Source organism: Lipotes vexillifer, unplaced genomic scaffold (assembly GCF_000442215.2).
Source record: "Lipotes vexillifer unplaced genomic scaffold, Lipotes_vexillifer_v1.1 scaffold1094, whole genome shotgun sequence".
Lineage (NCBI taxonomy): Eukaryota > Metazoa > Chordata > Mammalia > Artiodactyla > Lipotidae > Lipotes > Lipotes vexillifer.
This window is the reverse complement of record NW_006792775.1, coordinates 1,306,165-1,318,713: the sequence shown is the minus strand read 5'-3', so window position 1 is coordinate 1,318,713 and position 12,549 is coordinate 1,306,165. Positions and strand designations below refer to the sequence as shown.

The 12,549-nt window shown below is 65.5% G+C and overlaps 1 protein-coding gene across 2 annotated transcripts; it reads left to right on the top strand.

The window, feature by feature from the left end:
- Positions 1–1,503: 1,503 nt before the first annotated feature.
- On the top strand, positions 1,504–10,950 carry CTSD (cathepsin D). 2 transcript variants are annotated; one of them, XM_007465941.1, is made up of 9 exons: positions 1,504–1,716; positions 3,759–3,918; positions 5,851–5,974; positions 6,460–6,578; positions 7,954–8,177; positions 9,849–9,971; positions 10,330–10,474; positions 10,569–10,667; positions 10,748–10,915. In XM_007465941.1, the coding sequence occupies exons 1-9, from the start codon at positions 1,640–1,642 to the stop codon at positions 10,913–10,915; spliced, it is 1,239 nt and encodes a 412-aa protein (XP_007466003.1). In that variant the 5' UTR covers positions 1,504–1,639. The 2 variants fall into 2 exon arrangements, with proteins under 2 accessions (XP_007466003.1, XP_007466004.1); XM_007465942.1 differs by having other exon boundaries at positions 1,557–1,716; positions 5,857–5,974; positions 10,748–10,950.
- Positions 10,951–12,549: the final 1,599 nt, after the last annotated feature.

The window sequence follows — 12,549 nt, the reverse complement described above, 5'->3', positions numbered from 1 at the left end:
CTGAACGTGTGTTTTCTCAGACGTCTGTCTCTGAGCACCACAGGTACACGCTATCATGTCCCCACCGGACATCAGGACCAGCACGGTGACCCAGGGGACACCAGCTGGGACCCCTTCCACTGTATGCCAGACTCCAGCCCACCCAGGGCCTGGCTGACCTCTCCAAGATACTAGCCTGCCGGGAGGGAGGAGATAATGCCTGGTGCAAGGGCCCCACCCCTGGGCCTGCGCGGAGGACAGCCTTGGACCCGAGGGCGTGGGGCCAGATTCCGAGGGCAAGGATGTGTGTCTGCTTTGCTCCCGGCTTTAGTCCTCATATCTAGAACCACAGCAGGGAACCTAGTATTTATGTGATGGCTGGGTACAGAGGTAGGGCGAGGCGGGGGTCACTCACCTGTAGCCATCAGGCTGACCAGCGTGGAGGTGGTGATGGTGGCCGAGGTCAGGGTTCTGGTTTATTTAGTGGTTACAGAAAAGACGGGAATTCTAACCCTGCCTCTGTGAGCCACAGAACCTGTTTGCCCCCCTTTAAGTGGGGGAGCTGGGAGGACCATTCACGAAAAAGTGCCCTGGGCGAGTCCCCTTGTGAAGGTTCCTCACTGTTCACATCCTGCACAAATGTCACCTCCTCAGGGAGGCCTGCCCCCCACAGCGGTCACTTCCTAGCACATCTCCTGCCTAATTTCCTTCCTGACATGACGTTCTCGGAAATGACCTGAGTCCAAATTCCTTTCCTCAATAACGCCCACCCCTCCTCTGGCTGGGACTGACGGTGGAGGGATGGATCTGGCCCTCTCCTTGGGTGGCAGGCTGGGCAGGAAAGAATGGATGCTGACTGGGTCACTGTGGCTTCAGTCAGGGCTGAGCACTGGCCAGAGCAAGGGACTCTCCTACCCCTGAGGCTCGTAAAAACTGATCGGGAGTGCCTGCGGCCGAGACCTCCTTCCCTTTCCACCCTCCCCCCCCACCACAGCATCCTTTGATATTTGGGGCCTGGTGGGGACGGTGCGGTGCCGGGTTACACAGGAAGGAGGACCCAGGGTGACCAGGGCAGGGCCAGGCCAGGTGCTGCTCTGGGGAGGGGTACTGGGGGGTGGGAGGGTTGTGGACACCTGGAGAGGGAGGATGAGAGTGGCTGGAGCCTCCAGAGGGGTTGCCTGGGAGATTCCCAGGGTGCAGGAAGAGTGGGAGGGACAGGGGCGCCCCTGGAGGGAGCAGGGGGAGGGGGAGGATGGAGCAGGGAGCCCTGCACAACCGTGCGCCTGGGGCGGGGAAGGAGCCGCGGCTCTGGGGACCTCGCCCGGCTAAGGTGTCCGGGGAGACGGGTCCCAGGCCCCGTCCCCTTCTGCCCCGGCGGGTCTCGGTAATTCTCGAGGGGTCAGGGCGGGGCCCGAGTGGGACGGGCGGCGAGCGCATCCCCGCCCACCGTGCGCGGGCCCGAGCCGGAGAGTCTGTTCCGGGCCCGGGGTCGCCCCGCCCCGGCCCCGCCCCGGCCCCGCCCCCGCGCCGCCGCCGGCGGCCCACGTGATCAGCCGGGGTGCAAACAAGCCGGTCAGCTGACCAGGCCCGACTGCGCCGTCATCCCGGCTATAAGCGCGCGACCTCTCGGGCTGTCCACTCCGACCGGGTCGCCGCCGCCATGCAGACCCCCTGCCTGCTGCTGCTGCTGCTGCTCGCCCTCGGCCTGCTGGCCGCGCCCGCCGCCGCGCTCGTCAGGTGAGCCCCGCAGCTCGCGCGCCCCGGTGACTCCCGGGCACCGCCTGAGCGCCCCGCGGACTCCTGCAGGGTCCACCCTCGGGAGGGGCGGGGGGACCTCTGCAGGTGCGGGGCTCGCCCAGAGCCCCCGCCAGCCCCGCGACCCTTCCTCTCTACCACCGTGGGGTCGGCCTTGGGGGGACCGGAGGAAGCAGGAGGGAGGGCGGCTGTGACTGGGAGCCGACCCAGCGTCCCCAGGACAGGTAGGGTGGGAGCCTGTACTCAGGGCCCGCTCTCGGGTGGAAGTCGGAAAACCGAGGGGTAGGTCCAGGAGCCCGCTGAGCCTGGGCAAGTCATTTTCGTGCCTGGGGTCCCCTTTACTAGATGTGAACTGGTTGTGGTGCCACCTGGTTTGTCCCATGAGATCTTACCACAGGTCCTGGGCCGGCTGGGAGACCCTCTGGACACCAGGAGACCCACACGTCCCGGAGTCCAGAGGGAGTCGGCCTAAGGAGTGGGTCTGAGAGAACGGCCCAGCTGGCACCAGGCTGTGTGTGGCTCCCCCCACCCTGGGGCTGGGGCTCTGTCGCAGCAACATCAGCTGCCCCCAGTAAGGACCATGCCCTCCTCAGGCCTGGGGGGCTCCACTGGGCCCAGTGACTCCACGGACTATCAGGCCTGGTCCAGGGCTGTGCCATGCTGTGTCAGCTAGGCGGAGGGTCCCCCCACCCTCCCGGCCTTGCAAGGCAGCCTGCTCACCCAGCAGGGGAGGGGTGCGGCGGGCCCACCCCTTCCTGCCCCTGCCCCCACCCTTGCCACCCACCCCCCCGGGGGCCTTTGTGCTCGGCTGGGGCAGGCATGCTTCCACCTCTGTTGTGGGCCTTTGCCTGTGGGTAGGTGGGTGAGGTCTCAGGGCTGCAGGAGCTGGCTGGGGCCAGAGCGGACCGAGCCTTGCCGAAGGGCTAGCTTGTGTCGGCTGTAGAGTGGGCGCCTCTGTGCGCCGTGGCCCGGGGGCGAGTAGTCCCAGCTGGAGCAGTTGTGGCGGAGCTCCTGCAGGTCTGAGCCTGCCCTGGTTTCACCCCCAGGCCCTCCCCCGGGGGTGGAGGGCAGTGGGGAAGGAAGCCTGGGGCCTCTTGGGGCAGGGCAGCTGAACCCCAGCCCTTCACACCTCCCAATCCTGTGGACCACTGGCACCTGCTTCCTTAGTTGCTGGAGGGCGTGTCCCTCCCTCCCTCCCCCCAGGCAAGAACCTCAGACTCTTCCAGCTTATCAGCTCTTAGGCAAGAGGTGAAAGCCCCAACTTCTGGAGCACACCCTTGGCCTGCTAGGAAGAGCCAGCTGTGATCTTGAACTCGAAGATTCTCAGGGCTAGGAAGACATTTCACCCAGTATCTCTGTTTGGTCCGGTTTCTCTCCTCTCCCACCTCCTGGGGCGGGGTCAGACCCCTGGGGAGCCGGGGAGCTGGGGATGGAGAAGGGCCCCTCACTCTGCTCCCTGCTGACAGAACCCCCTGCTCCCTCCTGCTGGGTGGGCCACCCAGGCTGGCGTGTGTGCTGGGAAGGGTGCTCCAGGCCGGGGCACTGGGGCTTGCGTGGAGGAAGGCAGGCCTGGAAGCCCCCACCTCCAGGGTCCAGGCGCCATCCTTGCCCTCCTTCAGCCTGTGTGGGGAGAGAGCCGCTGGGCTCAGTGCGGCCTGGGGTGAGGACTGCAAGGAAACGGGGTGGGCAAGGAGGGCCTCTCGGAGGGGGTGGCCTGGAAGTCCCATCTGACAGGCAGGAGGTGCCACCCCATAACTCAGATGGGTAAACTGGGACCACCTCAACGTGGGGTCTGCGTGGAGGGTGGTAGGTTTGGCCAGAGGGCCAGGCAAATGGGACAGGTGACACCGACACCCTCATAGCCCGCACTGGTCAGAAGAGACCAGAGCGGGCCCAGAGTAGGGACAGTGGGGTGCAGGTGTTTGGGGGGGCGGTTGGGCCTCCAGCTTGGATGTGGGTGTGGGAGCCTCCAGGTGGGGTGGCAGCCAGCCGGCCCTGACGAGCCCGGACCCCTGTCTTGACAGGATTCCACTGCACAAGTTCACATCCATCCGCCGGACCATGTCGGAAATGGGGGGCCCCATGGAAGACCTGATCGCCAAGGGCCCCATTTCAAAATACTCCCAGGGGGTACCCACTGTGATCCAGGGGCCCATTCCTGAGATTCTCAAGAACTACATGGATGTGAGTTTTGGTGGGGGCTGGGGGGCGGGGCGCGGCCTGGGGCTGGCGGAGCAGGTTGACTACAGACACAGTTGTAGACAGGGCCTGGTTCTTAAGACAAGTTCTGTGAGCCAGCGCGGATTTGGGTGAAATACTCGTGTTCTCAGCCCCCAGTGGTTTTGGGGGCTTCAGCTGCGTGGTATGGGAGAGGGGCTTCTGGTGAGCCACGCCCTTCACCATGGGTGCTGCCCACAACCCCCTCCAGACTGAGGGCTCTGACGTCCCGCGTCCTCCCCAGCTCCCCTGCCCGCCCTGGTCCCCGTCCCGGGGGGCTGAGATGGTTGACTGGAGCAGCCCTGGCACCTCCCTGACGTCTCCCTCGCGTGCCGCCCCCCGTCAGCTCAGAGCTGGGCCGGCGTCTTCATCCTGGCGGTCAGCCTGCGGGGAGCTGCGTCAGCCTCTACGGATGAGGGTGCTGGGCACGGCACGGAGGAGCCCAGGATCGGGCCCAGGCCTGCCCGAGAGTCTGTGGGTGGGGGCCTGGGGGTCCCTGAGCTTGGATCGCCTGTGTGCCCAGGCGGCACTAACTGCCCTGGAGCTCCTGTGGTCTTGCCCATTCTGCTGGAAGGCCTGGGGCAACCTGTGGCCCAGTTCCTGGGCCCTATCTTCCTCTTCGGTCAGCGGCCAGCCCTTATGCCCACTGCCCGTTGAGGGGGAAACAGGCTCAGAGGTGGAATATTCTGGAAGCTACACAGCAAGCTGGGGCCAGGTCCTGGGCCCCAGCCTGGTACCTCTGGGGCTGCCCAGGTGACATCCTCTTTGCACCCCCCACCCCCGGGGTCTTGGGGAGCCAGCTGCTTGCTGCCATCCATCCTCTGGTCCACTTAGGGTTGGGACAGGTGGCCTTGCCCTCTGTCCTGCCTGGCTGGAGCCCCAGCCGTGCCAGGAAGCTGTGGCCTCACAGGCATGTGATCAGGCTGGTCAGAGGGGCCATCAGCCTGGGGCCTGACGGACCAGTTCCTGGTTCCTGTCCCCCCAGCACGCGCGCGCCTGCACGCACACACACATACACACAACAGAGATTTGCTGAGTCATTCTCTCCCACCCCGGTCTCCCCCATCCCCCAAGTCTGGACACTTCTGTCAGGTCATGAGTCAGCGGCTGCCAAAGTGGCCGAAAAGAGATGACTGGAGGGGTCGGAGCCAGAATCCTGCAGCAACTGGTGGCCCAGCCTCCCTCCCTCCCTGGGGAAGGGAGTGCCCGGGAGGCAGGGCCCAGATGACTCCAGACAAAAACGTCCACATTCTCTGACCTGCGAGAGGGCAAAGACGGGGTTTCCCTTGGAGGCTCCGAGGGTCACGTGCCCCTTTCATGCTCACCTGAGCCCTTGGTCAGCACCTGGGCCTCCCCCGGGGCAGCCTCTGCTGCCCTGTATGCAGGTGGGAACACTGAGGCCCAGAGCAGTGAAGGCAGCATGGCTGGCAGTGAGGGACTCAGCCTGCGCCCTCGGCCACCTAGATCCCTCTGCTTGGGGGCCCTCCAGGCTTGGCCCCGTGGAGCCTGAGGCCCCAGAGTCAGGCCCTCACTTGACCCTCACGCTGGGAGGAGGTCTTCCCTCCTGGGGCCCTGGACCTGTGAATCCCAGAGGGGCTTCAGGCAGGCATTTCAACCCTCTCGCGACACTGACTCCACTGCTGCTTTTGGGTCTTTCACATGGGGTGGTCGTCCCCCAGCTCACATGGTCAGGCAGGGGCAGGGTGGTCCCCGGGGGCCCTGGAACCCGAAGTGCCCATGGGTACCAGGACCGAGGGCTCGGGAGGGGCAGGTGGGGGTGGGCAGCCGAGGCAGCAGGTCTGACCCTGGGCCCCTCCCCTGGCCCGGGCCTTCTCTGGGCCCCGTGGGGAGGTGAGGGTGCCCCTTGCCCGAGCCCTGACAGACCATACCTCCCCCCAGGCCCAGTACTACGGGGAGATCGGCATCGGGACGCCCCCGCAGTGCTTTACGGTGGTCTTTGACACCGGCTCTTCCAATCTGTGGGTCCCGTCTATCCACTGCAAACTGCTGGACATCGCCTGCTGTAAGTCAGCCTGTCCCACGCCTCTCCCTGGTGGCCAGAGGGAGACCGAGGGCCAGGCCCGGCCCCTGCCTGCCGTGGACGCGGGAGGGTAGGGGCCCTGGGGAGGGGCGTGCAGCCCTCTATCCCTGTCCCGCATGCGCTGTCCCCGCGGGCGCTAGGGGCCAGCTGTCCGGCCTCAGCCCACCTCCTCCAGTCCTGGGGCGTAGCGGTGGGCAGGCGCAGACCTCTGGTGGCCCTGTCCTGGCACCTCCTGGGCAGCTCGCAGCTCCCACCTCTTGGCCACACCAGACAGGCTTCCCTCCCTGGGTCTCCATCCTTGCTCGCATCCGGGCTGGGACCGTGGGAGCCAAGGATGGAGCGAGTTGTGGGCCAGACCACCCGCCCCGGGAGGGTGGTTGGTGGACGGGCTGCAGCAGGCGGTGGGGGTGCCCAGCGGGTCTGGTGGTGGCCCGGCGGGCAGCCTGACGGGCTCCCGGCTGGTGCAGGGACCCACCACAAGTACAACAGCGCCAAGTCCAGCACGTACGTGAAGAACGGCACATCCTTCGACATCCACTACGGCTCAGGCAGCCTCTCCGGGTACCTGAGCCAGGATACCGTGTCGGTGAGTCCGTCTCTGGGCCGCTGCCTATGGAGGGGGTTCGCTCTCCGAACCCCAGGGCAGGGGTCTGTGCCAGCTCCCCAGAAGGGCTCTTTAGTTTGGGAGGCGAGCAGTGGTCAGCTGAGCGAGGGGCCTGGGGGTTCAGCTTGAGCAAAGGCCCAGAGGTGGGGCAGCTCAGTGTGCTTGGTGGCGAGGACGTGGGACGGGGACGGGGCGGACGTGGTCCCGCGTGTGGGCTGGGCCACAGCTGGGAGATGGGAAGGGAAAGCGGGCAGAGAGCCATTGAGGCACAGGTGTAAGGGTGCCGGGCACGGCTCTGGGACCAGGACCCCCGTGGGTGATGAGTGGTGAGGCCCCTGGCCACGGAACCGGGTGGAAGAGCCAGTGGGAAGATGGGGTCCCGTGCTGACGTGTTGGCTTTGAGATGCCGGTGGGTGATGGGGTCAGGCATGGCCGGGGTTCCTGCAGCTGGAGCTGCTGGCAGAGGGGCACCCGCAGAGGATGCTGGGCGGGAGCGGGCAGCAGCCGGGGTTGCTGGGGGGGCAGGGGGCACCTGCAGGATGTGCCCGTCTGCCCCGGGGAGGGCTGAGGGGCCCTTGTGGGCTCTGCCCGTGCCCTGGGGTGGAGCAGCTGGGGCCGGGCAGCAGGAGGGGCCCGGGTTGGGACTTGTAGAGGGAGAGGAACAAAGATGGTCAGCCCCCAGCCCCCCAGCCCCCAGCCCCGAACTGCGATACTTGGATGGGGGAACGGCAGAGGCGTGGGGGGAGGGTCAGGGCACTGTGGTTCCCTGCGGGCCACCCCTCCCCCTCCTTATCTGCCTGCCCAGGTTTATCTGCAGGGGCCCCTCCGCCAGGTTTTCTCTGGGCTGGAGATGGGATGTCACCCAGCACGTTCCCCTCCTAGGTTCAGCCCCAAACAGCCGTTTCTTCCCACATCCTGTGCTGTCTTTATCTGCAGCTCCTGGGGGGGTGGGGCGGGGGGATGTGTGGCCTTGAGTCCTGGGTCGGGTCACAGGTTCCCCAAGGGCAGGAACAGGCCGGAAGGGAGAGCTGTGGGTGGGAAAGCCTGAGCTCACAAGCCCATCCTCCTTACTCCCTCCATTTGCATCTATCCTTGAAATATTCCTGACAGACTGTGGGCCCCGCACCCCTGTTGTCCCCACCTGTGTCCGGCCGGGGTTGCCAGCCCTTTCTTCTGGGTCCTCTGCCCTTCTTGAGTCTCCTGTGTGCTACCTGACAGGCACCGACTGAGCTGGGTTTTGTAGCCGTGGCTGCCCTCGCAGGGTTGGGAGGTGATGGGCCGCCCAGGGGCCAGTGTTGGTTGGGCTTGGTGGTCCATGTGGCCCACTGCCCCCTTCCCCCCCCCCCATGGCCCTCAGGTGCCCTGTAAATCAGGGTTGAACCTGGGCAGCATCAAGGTGGAGAGGCAGACCTTCGGGGAGGCCACCAAGCAGCCGGGCATCACCTTCATCGCAGCCAAGTTTGACGGCATCCTGGGCATGGCCTACCCCCGCATCTCCGTGAACAGCGTGGTGCCTGTCTTTGACAACCTGATGCAGCAGAAGCTGGTGGATGAGAACATCTTCTCCTTCTACCTGAACAGGTGGGGCGGGGCGAGTCCCTGTCATGCCGGCCCTGCCCATGGCCACCTGCCAGGCACTGAGTCACAGCTCCTGACCTCCGACTGCAGGATGGGTTGGCACCCTCTCACAGATGGACAGGCAGCCCCTCAGAAGGCTGTGTCTCACCGGGGTCTGGGACCTTGGAGAGCCAGAGCTGGGCCAGGGTCTTGGCAGGGGCCCCCCCCCCCCACGTCAGTCTGCCCACCATTCCCAGGCCTGGTGATGGGCAGATGTGGTCTTAGCCCCTGGGTCATTTTCGGCCCACAGGGAACCAGGCCACGAGCCTCAGTCTGTGATAGGAGTTCTGGAGGCAAGAGGGCCAAGGTTTTCCCGCGGGGGTGACTTCGGGGAGGGCTTGCGGCGATGTCGCGTGGGAGGCCTCCCCAGGGGTGCTGCCGGGGAGGGGGTCCTCGAGAAGGGGTCTCACTCTTCAGCTCCCGGCCTCTTCCCAGGATGACAGTGCTGCGGGCCTTGAGAGGGAGCCCCAGACGGGAGGGGGATGCAGCTGTGCTGAGGGTGAGGCTGTGGGCAGGCGTGGGCAGGCGTGGGCCGGGCGTCCGCTGCCCTGAGCTCTGCTCCTGGTCACTGAGCCCTACGTGCCCCCCCGCCCCCCAGTCTGACCCCGGTCACTACTGGTGGAATTCCAGCCCAGGGCCCTCGGCCTAATCTCTGTGTGGAAACAGCCTTCTGTCCCTTGCTAGGTCAGTGGCAAATACTCAGCAGCTACTTGGGGCCGAGCCACCTGCTAGATGCTGGGGTGCAGGTGAACAGGTGGGGCCATTCCCCCTGAGTTCTTGGGTCCAGGGGAGGCCGACGAGGTGCAGTGGACCCGGGAGATCAGCCAGGCCTGGGACTGGGGACGGGTGGCCCAGCGCTATGACTCCCCGGGTGATGGGCTGAGGCAGGAGGTGGGGGGCGGATGGCTTGCAAGGGCAGGGCTGAGGGTGTGGAGGGGCACTGGAGGTGTGATCTGCTTTCCACACAGTGGGTTTCGGAGGTGACAGGAGGTGGACGCCACAGTGGTGGCAGAAGGACAAGTTCAGCAAGGCGTTTCTGAGTGCCGGGGACAGCCGGGCAGACGATGCTGAGCTCAGGGTATTAATATAAGCGTAAATAAGAGGTGGGGAGAGTCAAAAGCTGAGATCCGAAGGGGGAGCGAGTCATGGAAGGCTCTGGATGGAGGACATCCTCGGGAGCAGCAGGTGCAAAGGGCCTGGGGCAGGAACAGCTGGCTCAGCTTCTCTCAGGGTTGCCGACACCTCCTGGAAGCCCTTGGTTTTTCTTCCAGTCAGGTAAGGTTCCTGCTCCTGGAGCTGTTAGCATTCGTGTCCCCATCTGCCTGCTGGCCTGACCCTGGCCATCCTCAGCTGGCAGAGCAGGAGCCCAGAGGCCCAAGCAGGATCTCTTCTGCTCAGGGTGGGGCTTGGCCTGCGGTGCACACTGGTGGTAGGATCAGAGCCCTTCCCCCCTCCTGGATACTCCACCCCTGCCTGCCCAGGAAGAGTCCTGCTCTGGGGCACCTTTTGAGATCGATCCTCCCCCCCATGATTTTTGACCTGGTCCCACCCTGTGCCTATCCACCCAGTCCTCAGGCTGGACGCCTGGTGCAGGGGTGGGCAGGGCAGCAGACTCCCTCCCTCCTTCCCCGCCAGGGACCCAAATGCGCAGCCTGGGGGTGAGCTGATGCTGGGCGGCACTGACCCCAAGTACTACAAAGGCTCGCTGATCTACCACAACGTGACACGCATGGCCTACTGGCAGGTCCACATGGACCAGTGAGTACTAGGTGGGGCCCCTCCCTTGGCTCCCCAGGGGGCATGGTTTGTGGGGACCCCGCCCCCCGCCTCGCACTCAGCAGGGCCTTGGGCGGGGGTGGGCCTGTACCCTGTGTCCCGCCAGCCCTAGGTGCTCTGGCCACCTTCTGTTGCCCAGCCGAGCTCTCGTACCCAGGCTCCAGCCAGTGTCCCCTCGTCCACGGGCTGCCTGGGGGCTGTTAACCCTTCTCTTGGCTTCTCCAGCCGCCTCCCCTCCCCTCCCCTCCCCTCCCACCCAACTCTGCTTGGGCTGAGTCCTGCAGTGGGGGCGGGGTCTCCAGGTGGCCCTGGGAGGGGACTCACACCACCTCCGCTGCAGGGTAGACGTGGGCAGCAGCCTGACCTTGTGTAAGGGGGGCTGTGAGGCCATCGTGGACACGGGCACCTCCCTCATCGTGGGCCCTGTGGAGGAGGTGCGGGAGCTGCAGAAAGCCATTGGGGCCGTGCCACTGATCCAGGGCGAGGTGAGCGCGCGGCGGGGCCGGGTGGGGAGGACGGGCACCCCAGGCCGGCGTGCCCCTCCCCCCGTACATGCAGCGTCTACTCGTCTCCCCTTAGTACATGATCCCCTGCGAGAAGGTGTCCAGCCTGCCCAAGGTCACCGTGAAGCTGGGGGCTAAAGACTACAAGCTGTCCCCAGAGGACTACACGCTCAAGGTGAGCTGGGGACTGGGGGGCGTGGGGCGGGGCACACCCAAGGGTGCAGCCTGGGTGGTGACCTTCGTTGGCTGTCCCAGGTGTCGCAGGCTGGGAAGACCATGTGCCTGAGCGGCTTCATGGGCATGGACATCCCCCCGCCCGGCGGGCCGCTTTGGATCCTGGGCGACGTGTTCATTGGCCGCTACTATGCCGTGTTCGACCGCGACCAGAACCGGGTGGGCTTGGCCGAGGCTGCCGGGCCGTAGCTGGCTCCCCGCCCGCTGGCAGAGTCCGGAGGAGGGTCGAGGAGGAGGAGACGGCCGCACCCCTGTCCCCAGGCCGCCCCCCCACGCACTCGCACTCGCACTCGCACTCGCACTCGCACTCGCAGCACAGCTCTTTGGAGGCTGCCCAGGTTCCGTTCTGTGGTTTCCCCCTCCCTGGTTTTGGGAAAGCTGCCTGCTTGTCTGTCTGCCGGAGGGGCGGGCCAGGGGCAGAGCCAGTGGGTGGCTGTGGTGCACAGGCTCCTTTCTGTAACTTGGAAGACCCAGCCCGCTGGGCAGCTGTGCATCCTAGGACCCCCAGCCCCGGGGTAGTTCCCTCCCCAGCCTGCACCTTGGGGGCCTGGCCACCCAGCACCGTCCAGCGCCAGGCTGCACTCTTCGTCGCCCCTCTGTGCAGCTTGGGGCTCGGCGCCCTGCACTGTGGCCCCCACCCGTCTGCCCTAGACCCAGCGAGGAAGGGGCCAGCTGAGGCCTGAGGATGAGCTGGAAGGAGCTGGCAGGGGTGGCAGGGGACAAAAGCTAGTCCTGTGAGGCCTCGGTGGGGTCATCCTGGGGCTTGACTCCGTCGTGGAGGACATTGAGGGCGTTCGCTGGCCTGGGGGTGGGGTGGGAGGGGAGGGGGCTGGTGCCGGCCTTCCCTGCAGCTGCCCCCATTCTTGAGTTGCCGGGAGCAAAGTTGGCATGAAAATAAAATTGTCTAGGCCTCTTACTGTGTGTCAGCGTGTTTTGTGCTTGGTGGGGAGGGTGGTGGGGAAGGAGCTGGTGTGGCTGATACCCTGCTGTCACTTCAGAGGGAGGGCTGACCCAGCTACCCTGGGGTGCACCTCTGGGGTTGCCCAGGGCCTGGCCCACAGACCCAGACCCCAAGACTTTCGCCCCCTGCCCGGCCACGCTGGTGGGGGACTGGCTTGTATGGAGGCCTGGAGCAGTGATCAGCAGGGTGGGGCCCAGCACAGGGCTTCTTATGTGACTACCTTCATGGAGGCATGATTTTCAGGTCCAGGTGAGTGTCCTCCACGTTTCCTTGGAGAATGTTCCACCAGCAGTGGGGCTCCGCAGTGTACCCTGATCCCCTGCACACATGATTCCGGCCTAGGAAAGAGGCCCGATGGGGTTGGTGGCACCTGGGCAGCCTACCTCTCATCTGGGCCTCCTCACCAACCCCTGGAAGCCGTATCTGTGTGTGAGCCATGCCGATGCTGGAGCAGGCCAGCCTGGAGTCCTGGGGTTGCAGGGATTGAAGTTAGGAATCCCCTCAGGCCACAGTGACTTCCTGGCTGGTCTGGCCTGTTTGGTGGGGGTAGGCGGGGGTGGTCAGAAGCAGCTGCACAGCCAGGGGGTTTTGAGGGATGAATAGGAGTTTGTGAACACTTGGTGGTGGGGCAGATTCTTCAGGAACGGGTAACTCTGGACGACTCCTTGGAACCCACCCCCTGCAGGTGTAGGGGTCTGGCTGATGTGACATTTATCGCTATCCTGGTGCCTTCTCAGCCAGCAGGGCTATGGCTGTCACGGACCTGGCCCCAGGGGGCCCGGGGGCTGCACCCCAGAGCTGAGCCCTTAGCAAGCGCCTTCCAGAATTACGAGAATCGTGAACATGTGCCCGGTGTTCTCTG